The sequence below is a fragment of the Diceros bicornis genome, chromosome 2 (genome assembly GCF_020826845.1).
Source record: "Diceros bicornis minor isolate mBicDic1 chromosome 2, mDicBic1.mat.cur, whole genome shotgun sequence".
NCBI classification, from domain to species: Eukaryota; Metazoa; Chordata; class Mammalia; order Perissodactyla; family Rhinocerotidae; genus Diceros; species Diceros bicornis.
In genome coordinates this window covers 4,305,442-4,319,714 of record NC_080741.1, presented here as the reverse complement: position 1 = coordinate 4,319,714, position 14,273 = coordinate 4,305,442, and the positions used below count along the sequence as shown (strand labels likewise).

The following is a 14,273-nucleotide window of genomic DNA, read 5'->3' as shown; positions in this document are numbered from 1 at the left end:
GTCCGACGCATTTAAAATCCTGAATGAAAACAGCCAATGATAAAGATACTGCAGTCAGCAATGAAAGCCAAATTGGCTTTCTCTTTTGACATAATTTATTATTCACCTTGAAGTTTCATTTTCTACATGCTCCTTAAGTTTAAACATTATTCTTTGAGCCAAATGAAAATGCATTTAACAAATTAATTTGGACAATGGGTGCAGAAAAGTTGTTCTTTGCAAACCAACCTTTGGCTTGTGAATGCAAAGCCCTAAGTCAATGAGTTGGCAGAGCAGTGGGGTCGATAAGAAAAAGGTCCAAATGGTTCCCATGTACTTCTATAGAATATGTGCCTACTCTGTATTTCTGCAGAAAAAATGTAGGCCTTCAACAGGACAGGGAAAGATCATATTCTGAAAAGAGTCGTTTTTCCCTTCGAACAATGACATAAGAAGAGATTTTATTTTTATATATAATTTTATTTTGTCTAGGAATGAGACCTCTTTCTCAGCTTATCTATTTGTCCATCTGTGTATTTATATTCAACTTATAAAGAAAAGAAACAAACCTGGCACTGAGGAAGGAATGTTTCCTTCTACGTGCTCGCCTGGACGACTTGGACCCATGAGTCCACTACTGAAGCTGCCAGCCACCAGGAACAGCCCCCCTCAAGCTCAAAGAAGCCCATTGCCTATTTTAATGCCAAGAACTTGCTTACAGGGCACGTGACATGTGATCTTGGGAAGGAATGCTCTCCACAGCAGGAGTCTTGGAGAGGACCCCGTTCTCACCATAACTGAAGGTCTGATGCGCTACCTATGACCTCATCCCCGAAGGAAAGTCCACTGCCTGCTTTCATAATCCTCGGGGAGAATCTTACCAAGAAAAGACTAATGTGGAAATAACATGCCGGAAAGAGACTTCGTTTTCCCTTTTGAATAAAATGAAGGAACCAGTCTCTGTGAGTACAGAGGAGCCACCGTGCAGACCCTATTGGAAGGGCTTGTGTTTCTCCTACAGCACTGATAGCAGCTGCAGAGGGCTTAACAGACACAAAAAATGAAAAAAACTGCTAATGGGGTTTTTCAGTGGGGCTCGTGAATGGGGAATGTAGAAGTGAAACGGTCTCCCCTGAATCAGGCTTTGTGCCCCAGCAGTTCTACCCCCCGAATTCTGTGCACATCCTGGCTTTCTCTTCAGAAAAAGGGGACAGTTCCGTTCCAGTTGACGGTGGCCTCTCTCCACTTGGTTCTGATGGCCATCTCCACTGGAGAAAACCTTCTTCCTGTTCTGTGTTCATCTTCACATCGGACCCTTTCCCAGTGATGGGAGTGAGTATCTGAGGGAGGAACAGCGGGCATTTAGACCCAGCCTTGGTACACCATTCAGGAGCAAGCCAGGAAGCGAGGGAAAAAGCATGAGTGGGGGCCGGCCTCGTGGTGCAGCGGTGAAGTTCACATGTTCTGCTTCTGCGGCCCAGAATTCACAGGTTCGGATCCCAGGCACCAACAAATGCACCACTTGTCAAGCCATGCTGTGGCAGAGTCCCATATAAAGTAGAGGAAGATGGGCACGGATGTTAGCCCAGGGCCAGTCTTCCTCAGCAAAAAGAGGAGGATTGGCAGATGTTAGCTCAGGGCTAGTATTCCTCACACACACACACAAAAAAAAAACCATGAGTAGGGGCCAGCCCAGTGGCGCAAGTGGTTAAGTGCTTGCGCTCCACTGCGGCGGCCCGAGGTTTGCTGGTTTGGATCCCGGGCGTGCACCGATGCACTGCTTGGCAAGCCATGCTCTGGTGGCGTCCCATATAAACTGGAGGAAGATGGGCACGGATGTTAGCCCAGGGCCAATCTTCCTCGGCAAAAAAGAGGAGGATTGGTAGATGTTAGCACAGGGCTGATCTCCTCACACACACACACAAAAAAAAAACCGTGAGTGGGCAGGAGGTGGGCTCAGCAAACTGTGTTCCTACAACTGGTTAAGCAGAGGGGGAGTCCCATAGATGGAAATGCCACATACAAAACAAGTCTGTGGAAACCTGGGTTGTTACCATATGAATATTGGAACAGAATATTGATAAGTCACGTAATGCTCATTCCAGCATGACAATGTGACACAGAGTGTGACACATAGAGCCGGGTGTAGGTCACCAGATGTTGTCAGGAAAAACAGAAAAAGGGAGACCTCACCACTTCTCAAGGCTTCTGAGAGTATATTTGCATTTTTGGGTGTCATAAATAAATGACAAGCAATAGGATATATTGGAGCATGTGAGGAAGCCATTTGGTGTAAAACTAATTCGGCCTGACCTTGTTTTTCCAAAAAGGGGCTGTGGCCTTTGAACATTCATTGTAGATCTGCTTTAAGCAATTAACATGTCCCAAAGAGAAGAACAAATGCCCTTGAGATAAGGATGCAACTTCCCCCACATTGGCATTTCCTTAAGGATAACCATTTCTCCCTAGGCTAGGATTTGGTTGCTGCACTCCTCCTGTGACCACCCAACTTGAAGCAACAGACCTGCTACCTGCCACGCCCATCGAGACAGCAGACCTACTACCCACTGTGTCCATCAATAGCTATGCTGACAGGGCAATCTGACAGGGTGCTCTTGTGACTATTGTCATTGTGACATTGCAGTCATCTGTGACACATGCTCTTTGACAATATACAACCGCTCTGTACACCCCACTTCTTTGGTGTCCTTCCTTCCTTGGGGAAGGAAGGCCCTGGGCTATATGGTCCTCAAAAGTTGGCTCATAAACTCACCCCAATTTTGATTTGTAGATTGATTATGGATTATTTGCGTTGACAGGGGGAAGGCAAGGCACTCTAGTGAGGTAGTCAAGAGCTGGGTTCAAGGTCCACGTTTGTCTCATACAAGCCAGGTGACATTTGAGAAAGTACTTACCATCTCTCAGCCTCATTTATTCAACTAGTAACTACAGATTGGCACCTGGATTTGGTCTCTATAAAAATGGATATCATAGTATCTACATCATATGATTGTGGGGAGAATCTAATGTGATAATGTAGGTAGAGCTTTCAACTCAGTGCCCGGAACAGAATGCTCATGATGCATGTGAGCTAATAAAAGAATGATGCTTTCCTCAAAGAGGAGAGTACAAGTGATAATATATTTTGAGGAACATATTGTTGGTGTCCCACTAAATTAAATGGGTTAATATATATTTCTCATAATTAAAGAAAAAGAATCCAGAGCTGCACAGATAAAACAGTAGCTAAGATACTTTTCCAAATTTAGTCATAATAATGAAAAGTTGCTTAAGGCTGTGATGCTAAATGCAAAGAATCAGACATCAAATCAACAATGCTCCATCAATGGAGCCAGAGACAGACTCCCAGTCTCATCACGTTTATTTCTTTGTTCAAAGGGCTAGTGTTTAAAGATATCTTAAGGTTAATCTTTTTTCCTCACGAGTCTAAAAAAACATGGTTGTGGGCTGTCCCCGTGGCTTAGCAGTTAAGTGCGCGCACTCCTCCACTGGCGGCCCGGGTTCGGATCCCGGGCGCACACCGATGCACAGCTTCTCCGGCCATGCTGAGGCCGCATCCCACATACAGCAACTAGAAGGATGTGCAACTATGACATACAACTATCTACTGGGGCTTTGTGGGGAAAAAAAAGGGGAGGATTAGCTCAGAGCTGGTCTTCCTCAGCAAAAAGAGGAGGGTTAGCATGAATGTTAGCTCAGGGCTGATCTTCCTCACACAAAAAAAACATGGTTGTACTGGAAATGAAGTGACCCGTGTGGTTGTCTGCTTCTCTCATGGACAGGGACCACCTGAGGTTTGCGGGGGCTGTGCCTTCATTACTGGTGCCTTCCTAGCGTCTGCACGGTGTCTGGCACAGGGTAGCACCTCAAAAATGCTGTCTGAACAAATCTGAACAGAAATGCACTATCAGTTTGGTTGCTTATGTCACTGGATGATCGATCATTTGATGTTTGGTTTGTGGGACAGAATTGGCCAATTGGATTCCTCCATCCTTTTGTTTTTCCAGTTCTTTCCTCAGGCATTAAATACCTCAAGCTCCAAGATAAAAGACCCTGGGGGAGGTTTTTGGCAATCTGATCTTCAGCGTTTGTTTTTTCTCTCACCTAACAGCTGTTTGTTCCTCTGCACCACTTCTAACCCCCCTGCTCCTGTTTAACGCAGGTTCAGAATTCCTCCATTACAGTGCCCGGGTTACACCCATAGGATTCATGCCTGGGTTTCCTTTCAGAAACCAAGCCTAAGCATTTTCCTGCAGAGCCAGCATGAACGTCCACACGGCTGTTAAACACCAGCAGCCCTGTCTCTCTGAGCACATTAAGGCACACAGCATGGGAGTCTGACGTGCTCACCTATGGTCAGACGTGCAGGCTTCTTCTGCCAGGGCTGGCCACTGTAGAAGTGCAGATCAAAGAAACGCTCCATTTTCCAGTCTGATAAGAGCTGCCTGTTTGTGCTAATAAGGATGCTGCAATTTCCATTGATGTTGCACAGCCAAATAGGTAATTTGGGAGTCTTCAGCATGCTGCCCACCTGGAAGGGGACAGAGGGATGCACATGAATATATAGATTTTGCCACATTGCAACAGATGCCATCACATCTTCGTGGTCAGAAAGCAGCTCTGAGGCATCTCATTGGCTTGTAGCTGCTCAGGGCACCGTGCGTGGAGGAAGATTTGAAATGAAGGCTTCGTCGTGAATGAACTTATGCTTGTGAATGGTGTGGTGTGGGGGCGATACTGCAGTTTTTCTCTTAATGGATTTTATTTAAAAAAATTGGAGGCGTGGTTTCATGGAGGAAGTGGAATTACCTTCATTTGGTTTTGAAATGAGGTCAAGAATAAAGAGAGAAAGTGAAATACAGTGTAGGGGCGGAATAAGAACTTCCCTCTGTTTTTCTCATTGACTCGTGTATTTACTCCTGTTCCCAAGATAGGACAATATTTCCTTCAGCAGGTGGTCAGACTTCTGGCAACTCTAACCATTTAGAATATAGGAAAAAAAGAATATTTAGAATACAGAAAGAATATTTCGAATATAGAAAAAAAGAGCTTCTGGGAAATGAGGGTAACAGACACACACACACATATATACGCATATCTACATGTTAACATGTAGATCAATTGTGAAAATGTACCTAAAGCTGAGTGTATCAGTTTAATATTACATACAACGTTAGGTTTACAGTTTTAACCAGCTTGTTATGTGTTTTTTCCAGGCAACTGTCAATTCGGCCTTGAATTCTTGTAGCTAGTGAATTAGATTCACAGACGCACCCGTCTGGGAGGCCCTGCAGGTCCTGTGTGCAGGTCCTGCACAATTCAGTCGCCCCTGAGGGTGTTCCTGTATTACAGCACATTTCTATTAGTGATACCCACCACTTTGTTTAAGGAGTCAGGGAAGTGTATATTTTTTAAAAGGATTGCCATCAAAACTCATGAACGTTAAAAACAATTTTTTTCTACCTAAAGAGATAAATATGAGCTACATGGAAAAACCCACTATTCCCACGTGCCGGGGACAGCCACTGGACCCCCAGCCTCCGCGTGTCTTCCCATAACTGAAGGATCCAGTTCTGTTTTTTTCCTTCACAGTCTTCAGAGTTGTACTATGTGTTCAGGAACAAAATCTGTTTTATGGAAAATCCAGCTTTGAAAAATTATTATGTGTTTCGTAAACCCAAGTACTAAAGGCTAATAACTTGACATTTTGATTTCTCAATAGTTCTATTCAAATCTCTCCATTTTTCTGTAGTTTAAATTCTTCAGTTGTGGGTGAGTGAGTGAATCAGAGATACTTTTGTCTAAGCTTTTCACTTTTAGCTACCACAGAAAAATTACATTACTGTGTTTTAAAAAAATGACCTCAGGGGCCGGCTCTGTGGTGTAGCAGTTAAGTGCGCGCGCTCCTCTGCTGGCAGCCAGGGTTCGGATCCCGGGCAAGCACCGATGCACCGCTTGTCAGGCCATGTTGTGGCGGCGTCCCACATAAAGTGGAGGAAGATGGGCACGGATGTTAGCTCAGGGCCAGTCTTCCTCAGTAAAAAGAGGAGGATTGGCATGGATGTTATCTCGGGGCTGATCTTCCTCACACAAAAAAAAAAATGACCTCAGTTTTAGCTGATCATTAATAAAGGGTGTAAACCTCGCTTCCCAATCTGGACATGCTTGTAATGGGGCAGGATTTGCTCATCTGCTCACACGAGAATCAGCTCCTCTGCGCTGAGTATGACACGAACATCTCACATATCAGACACGGGGCACCTGCCCACTGGCTACATCGGAAATGAAACACAGAGGACGTGCCACTGAAGTAGCCCTGTTTTCTACCCTTCAGAACCCACCTCCAAGTTCCAAATAACATTGTAGCCGTTCTTTTGTTATAAAATAAACGCTTTCTTTCTTCTTGCAATGGCACCTTCTGGTCTGAGGTTATGTGCATCAAAATATAATTGGCAGGACACGGAATTGTTAAGGTGGAAAATTTGGATAAACTAGGAAATTGAGGGCTGTTTGTGATAAAATGCCACTCCATTTGTACTTCAGGTGGATATCCTGGCTGATTTTAAACCAACGAAAGTTCCTGTAAGTTAGGTCTGAGTGGATGTAATAGAATATAGACATTTATGATACTGTTGCACAGAGTCCTTGTAATGTAGGCGGAATGCGACTGGCACTCAGATGAACATACTCTGCAAGGTGCTGGCACCACACCTTTGTTATTTTATGTAACAATGCAGCAGTTTTCTTTCCTGAAGTCAGCTACTCAAGATTTTGTTAGAGCAGGAGGAAAGTGAAGTAGCCATAAATGCCACAATCTCCAACCCCAAAGGGACCATGCAGAGACCCTGCCCCAAGCAGGCAGAGCCCCACCCGCCTTGAGAGATTCTGGCAAAAAGGAAAACACCATGTGCGACTGTCACAGCATTTGGGGCGTTACTCTGAGAGGTGAGAACACACCTGGTTTAAAGTGAGTCCCGCAGAAACCAGGCAAAGCCTCTCCCCAATCGAATCCAGCCAAAGGTTACGCCCCTGCCTTTTCATGGCACGCCACAGAATCTGTGTGCCTGAAATTTTCAGTTAAGAATTTGCTTTTGAATAGACAGTTTATCAGCTAACCCCCCAAAGCAGGATTCTAAATATGTGTTATTGGTGAGATTCCACCAATGCAGAATTTGTGCATGTTGCCTCGTGTTGCCATGGTAAAAAGGAAATTAAATTGTGATACAGTGGTGCTATAAATAACATACATTTCTCCTTAAGTTCACCTCTTGTGTAATGAGCCCAGTGGTTTCAGCTTTACATGCAGCCATCAAGCCTTTCATGACATGTGTCATTTAAGCCAATGTAAAATTGTAAGGACAGGAAGAAGGATAGACAGACTCTAAACACTAGAGGGCAAGGATTGAGTTCATGTAATTCTTTTTTACACCATTTAGAACAATGGCACTTAGAATGTGCCTCTGCGTAATGAGCTTGATATCGCAAATCCCAAGGCCCCAGTCTGGTAATCTGAACGGGAGAAAGGTATTGGAAATGGTGTGCTTTCTTCGCTGATTCCTGGGGACAATTTGAGTGCATAGCTGTTAATGGTCTGACTCTTGTCTCTGCCACCTGGAACCCAGAGGTGCTGTAACTTCTCTCATTGAGTTTGCAGGTATGTTGTCGTGTCTGTGGGGCGCTATCTCAGCGACTCGTGGTGGAGGGAAGCGGGTGGAGCTTCACGTGGGACTTTCCTGGTTGGATTTCTTCCCATCAGAGTCTTCAAAGGGAAATGTAAAGGGGGAGGGGGTACGGCTGGGTGCCATACAGAGCACACCACCCGCACAGAGTGGTGTGCTCTGCTAGGGCTGCCAGAGGAGTAATTCCAGCAAGACCTAAATGGCTTCAGTCCTTTCTAAAAAGCAGAGTTGATTTTCCTTCTCGGTGGCAGGTGCAAAGATAATGTGAACCTCCCAAGGCTTTCCAGATGGTGTTAGACTCAAACTGCTTTATGTTCTCACTTAGGTATTGGAACCTCACACTCAAACCTGTACCTTCAAATAGAAAAGAGATGGGAGGCTTCACAACAGAGCCCCAGCTTGTGGAGAGCCGGCCGAGTTCCGCAGGAACCGTCAGTCTGGCAGGCTCTGGGGGGCTTGCCATGTCATCTAATGAGAGCGCCATCTTTTATTTTTTTAAATCTCACCCACTGGGCTGTGACATTGGGACTGAAAGACGTGTTTTTGCAATCTCTGCAGTTTTATCGCAGAGTAAGAAGAGATTACTTCGGGAAGACAGATGCAGCGTTACCGGCTGGGTTTCACCTCGACAGCAGAATCTAACTGTCAGGCAGCATGTTGGTTTTCTTGTGAACTCAGAAACCTTTCCTATATTAGGTTTTTATTGTCAGTGCATATATATATTCTCCCGATTTATAGCATGCACTCTGGGCAGGAGGCACTAAATACCCTTAAAGTGCTTATAATATACCCATATACATGGGTCCTTTATGGAGTCTCCACGCTTCAGAGCAGAAAGGAAGGGGAGTGACTGTGGGGCCTTCAACCCAGTGAGACTTAGCGCACTCTTCTAGAATCATATGTGGTTCTCTCTTGAGCAAACCTGCTCTGCAGGGTGTTTCAGTTCTAGAATAGAATATTGCAAGACAGTAGACTTTCAGATACACCACGGTCAGACGGATGTTCTGGTTAGCACGTCTCTAAGTACTGTGAGCCCATCCTCCCAGCATACGCCTGACAGAGGCGGTCTGCCAAACCAGCAGGTGAAGGGGGTGGACACTTCAGAGAGTGTGCCCCAAAAACCTGCGGTTCACAGTCACCTCAGCTCATAACTGCTATCACCCGGATGTCAGTGGGGAAAGTTCTAGCTTGTTGAGCACGACTGTCACGCATTCTAAAACCTAGCTGTGATTTTGCCACCACCTAAGTGTTATAGTCCAACAGCAGTGTCCCTGTAATAGATATTATAGATTATATAATACCAATCTTCATCTATACGTACGTATAGAGATATGATCAACTATAAAAGCACTTACAATAGAGTATTTCTGAGACCTGGCATTTGGTATTTACCACTTTATCAGCAAACAAGCAGAGATGATAATGACAGGCCGCGGCAGAGGGGGCACAAGACTTTGAACGTAGACATATCTGGGGTCATAACTCTGGGTCTGACGCTGACCTAGCTGGTGGCCGTGGGCAGGTTCCTACACCTCTCTCCATCTGGATTTTCTCATCTCTGAAATGAAGGACCAAACAACAGACACAGGACTTAAACAAACACCGATTATACCTTGGAGTGGAAGTGAGGATTAAATGAAATAAGACATCATTGCAAGTGGCTCAGAGAGAGCCTGGCACACAGTAGGTGCTCTATACGTGTGGCTGTTAGCACTACAATGAATAAATAAGCTTCGTCTATACTTTCTTTAATTACCATCTTCAGGGATGGAGAAAAAAGTATATAATTATTTCAGTAATATATATGAGTTATGGGTTGCTTTTATCCCAGAATAATGAGCTGATAGAAACAATAAAAAAGCGCCTTCAGATAAACTTTACATGTATACCTGTATATGTCTAACATATTCCTGTATCTCAGCAGTTCAAGTAAGAAAGCTATCTGCCAGCCTGTATTTGCTCTCTTTTTTTTTTATTTTTTTAATTTTTTAATTTTTATTTTTTCCCCTAAAGCCCCAGCAGATAGTTGTATGTCATAGCTGCACATCCTTCTAGTTGCTGTATGTGGGACGCGGCCTCAGCATGGCCAGAGAAGCGGTGCGTCAGTGCGCGCCCGGGATCTGAACCCTGGCCGCCAGCAGCGGAGCGCGCGCACTTAACTGCTAAGCCACGGGGCCGGCCCTGTATTTGCTCTTTAACACATTTATTCTGAAACCAAACTCCAAGTGCATGATGGAGACGACATAGTAAACATCTTCAGGGTTTTGAGCCATTAGTGTACAATTTCAGGCAATTTTCACTGAGGGCAGGATTCATACGAATCTCCCTGGGGAGAGAACAGAGTCCAAGAAGGAAGGATAAGAAGCCACATTAGTCACTTTTCCAAAGATGGAGCATTGTTGACTTGATGCCTCTGTAGATGTTAGAGCTAACCCAAGCAGTCTCCATCCTTTGCCCTCCTTCCGATTTGTGAGCGAGTATTTGCATGGCAGTCCTGTTGTCTGGTGCATTTTGCCCTCTTCCCAGCAGGAAAGCTCTTATTTTTTATCTTAGGACTTGGCCTCTTGACTGACTTTACGGTCCCAGCAAACATTCGCATTATTGCTGGAGGATATTGTAGGTAATTTTCTTTAGAGAGTGATTTAGCGGCTCTGTTGGTCTGAGCCGACTTGTGTAGAAATAGATGTGATCCAGAGAAAATCGCGCTGGCTGCCTGTGAGTTCTTGGCTCTTTGAGGCTCTCTCTCTCTCTTTTTTGGTGGCATATCCTTTGATAAAGTCCCTTTTCTCAGAGCAACTTAGTGGCTATTTAGCAAACACCTGTTTAATTTTAATTTAAGGTAAGGTCTGAAACTTGTCCCCAAAGCCTTGCAAATGTTAAAAAGGAACAGAAAGCTGTCAACCTTTCTGATAGAGCGAAAGAAGATACTCTCTCTTGTAATTTCAGTTGAAATAGCTAGTTTTCCAATTCTACACAAAGAGTTTAATCAGGTAAGCCTAATGAGATTTTTTCCCTTCCTTCAGAGCAGTGGTTCAATCAGGAGCAATTCTGTCCCCCAGGGGACATTAGGCAATGTCTGGAGACATGTTTGGTTGTCACACTGGGGGGCAGTGCTACAGGCACCTAGTGAGTAGAGGCCAGGGATGCTGCTAACCATCCCACAATGCACAGGACAGCCCCCGGCACAAGGAGTTGTCCGCTCCACTACGTCAGCAGTGCTGAGGTCGAGCAGCCCTGCTCTGGAACAGAGGTTTCCAACCCTGGCTGCACATTAGAATCACCTGTGGGCTTCAAAAAATTCTATGCCCAGGTGCTCCCCAGACCAAATAAAACAGAGTCATTGGGTAGGACCAGCTATACAATTTGTAGGGCTCAGTGCAAATTGAAAAGGCAGAGGCCCTTATTCAAAAATTATTAAGAATTTTAAGATGGTGACTGCAGAGCATCAAACCAAATGCAGGGCTTTCTAAGTGTGGGGCCCTGTGTGACAACACAGGTCCTACATACGTGAAGCTGACACTGTTCTGGGGGATGACCTGGGCATTGATAGTTTTAAAAGCTCTCCAAGCGGGCCAAAGACTTTAATAACAGACATCTCACCAAAGAAGATATACAGATGGCAAATAAGCGTACACAAAGATGCTCCCCATCATATATTATCAGGGAAATGCAAATTAAAACAACAATGAGATACCACTCCACACCTACGAGAATGGCCAGAATCCAGAACACTGACAACACCAAATGCTGGTGATGACGTGGAACACAGGAACTCTCATTGCTGATGGGAATGTAAAATGGTACAGCCATTTTGGAAGACAGTTTGGCAGTTTCTTGCAAAACTAAACATACTCTTACCATACTATCCAGCAATCATGCTCCTTGGTATTTACCCAAAGGAGTTGAAAACTTATGTCCACACAGAACCCTGCACACAGATGTTTATAGCAGCTGTACTAATAATTGCCAAAACTTGGAAGCAACCAAGATGTCTTTTGTAGATGAATGGATAAATAAAGCATGGTACATCAGTGGAATATTATTTATTCAATGGAATATTATTCAGTGCTATAAAGAAATGAGCTATCAAGTCATGAAAAGACATGGAGGAACCTTAAATGCATATTACTGAGTGAAAGAAGCCAATCTGAAAAGCCTATATACTACATGATTCCAACTGTACAACATTCTGGAAAAGGCAAAACTATGGAGACAGTAAAAAGATCAGTGGTTGCCAGGGGTTGGGGGGAGACGGGGTTAACAGGTGGAGCACAGAGGATTTTTAGGGCAGTGAAACTATTCTGTATGATGCTATAATGATGGATACATGTCCATCATTTGTCCAAACCCAAAGAATGTACACCACCAAGAGTGGACCCTAATGTCAACTCTGGGTCTTGGGTGATTATGATGTGTCTGTGTAGGTTTCTCAGTTGTAACAAATGTACCACTCTGCAGAGGATGTGGATAATGGAGGAGGCTGTGTGTGTGTGGGGGCAGGGGTATATGGAAAATCTCTGTATCTTCCCCTCAATTTTGTTGTGAACCTAAAACTGCTCTCAAAAATAAAATCAGCTAAAAAAACAAAACCCTCCAGGTGATTTCAACGTGCAACCGGTGTCGGGAGGCTCTCCTCCAGTGCTTCTTGCTGTACCGTTCCTGTAACAATCAGTGCAGGTATGTGTATGGCCCACGCATGACTCGTGTAGTATCCAGACACGGAGCCTCACAGTTGGTAGATGCTGAGTGCACCGGGCAGCATGAAGCCCTGGGCTGTTGTTCTTCATCTACCGTGAATTCTCATCTGTGTGCGGGTCATTTTGGCTTCCCAGCTGGTTTTGGCATTCGTGATTGTGTTTGCTCTTTACACAAGCCCTGTGGCTACAGGGCAGGTGTTGCAGACACTAGTGTGGAGACGAAGAAAGAGGCTCAGAGAGGGTGAGTGACTGGCCCAAGTCACCCCTGGGAGTGGCAGGGCAAGGCCACCAGCAGATTCTCCTGGGGTCCAGGCCACGGTGTTTCCCACACGCCACAGGAACGACCTCACTCTCATACTGGGTTTCCAAAGTGTGGTGCCAGCACTCGTCGGTGGCATGTGGCATGAAAGTCAGGGGCACAAGGGGTGAACTTTAAAACAAAACATGTTTATTTATTTATGTATTAGAAAAAAATAGCACGCCAAGTCTGGGGCTTGTGTTACTGCTGCAGAAAAGGTTAGATTCAAATTTTAGAAGTGAGTTGACTTTGGGGCTGGCCCAGTGGCGTAGCAGTTAAGTGCTCACGCTCCGCTGCGGCGGCCTGGGGTTCGGATCCTGGGTATGCACCATCACACTGCTTGTCAAGCCATGCTGTGGCGGCATCCCATATAAAGTGGAGGGAGATGGGCACAGATGTTAGCCCAGGGCCAATCTTCCTCAGCAAAAAGAGGAGGATTGGCGACAGATGTTAGCTCAGGGCTAATTTTCCTCACACACACACAAAAAAGTAAGTTGACTTAAAGAAAAATATTAAGCAAATAATAGCAGAGGTGGTGTGGAGATGTGACAAAGCTTGTGGATTACCACTGCAAATGACTAAAATGTGAGAAACACTGTTTTAAATCTTTGTAGTTTATAATGAGGATATAGTCAATAATATTGCAGCAGAGCTTTGTAATAATAGACAAAGCACTAAAATTATTGTTGTGGTTTTTGTGCCCCCACGCCCTGCAACTTGCCCCCAGGGTGTCCAGCCATTTTTCTGCACAGTGAGTCTTGAGTGTTACTGGGCTCTGAAAGACACCAGTGCTAGACTGTGGCCATCAAGTGACCGTGCATGGCTGAAGGAAAGGAAAATATGCAAAATGGAATCTGTAAGTCTGCTATTTCTGGCTCAGTTCTCCTTGTTATTACATATATCAAATTATAAGAGATTCCTAAATTATCTGGGACAAGCAATTAGGAACTTTATAGTAATAACAAATCCATTCTCTGTCCCGGGAATATTCAAAGCATAGTCTTTCACATTCAGACAGTGGATCTCTGCATCCATTAAATATGATGAAGGACATATATTTATTGACATATAAAGATATGTTAAATGAGAAAAGCAAGTTTCAAAAGAGTGGAATAGAACATACTTACATGAGAAAGAAAAAGATAAGGCAGTACTTCTGAAAGGATTGACCCCTGGGTGATGGGATTGGGTTCATTTCTTTTAGCCTATCTGTCTCTTCTCATTTTTCTATGGTGGACCTATATTTCAAACCCGAGGAATTATAAGCAAACATTTAAAACACACTTGTGCACAACATATACTAATTCTGCTATCGTCACACACTTCTTTTCTGATGCCGTCAGACACATGATTGGTGTGTTATGAGTGCGGATTTCATGAATAACACATTGTCGCTGGAGCCGATAGTAGCAGGATAAACGGACGAAGCCCTGGATGTGAAAGGACCGTGTAAAGTGTGACGCCCTGTACACACGAGCCGGGAGAGTGAAGGGCAGGACAGTGCTGAGCAGCGGGGGCCTCACTGGGGGCTGGTGGTTGGGAGAGGCTGGGGACGGTGAGGCCTGGGGGATTCTGTCACCATCATATTGGATCACATCC

General features: G+C 44.7%; 1 protein-coding gene across 1 annotated transcript in view; it reads right to left on the bottom strand.

Moving 5' to 3' along the window:
- Positions 1–1,176: 1,176 nt before the first annotated feature.
- MINDY4B (MINDY family member 4B) overlaps positions 1,177–14,273 on the bottom strand; it is a 33,771-nt gene continuing 20,674 nt past the window's right edge. Inside the window, exons 11-12 of the mRNA XM_058548880.1 lie at positions 4,351–4,531; positions 1,177–1,319 (exon numbers count right to left, since the gene is read on the bottom strand). Of these exons, the coding sequence (XP_058404863.1) occupies positions 1,177–1,319; positions 4,351–4,531 (324 nt within the window). The remainder of the gene's footprint in view (positions 1,320–4,350; positions 4,532–14,273) is intronic.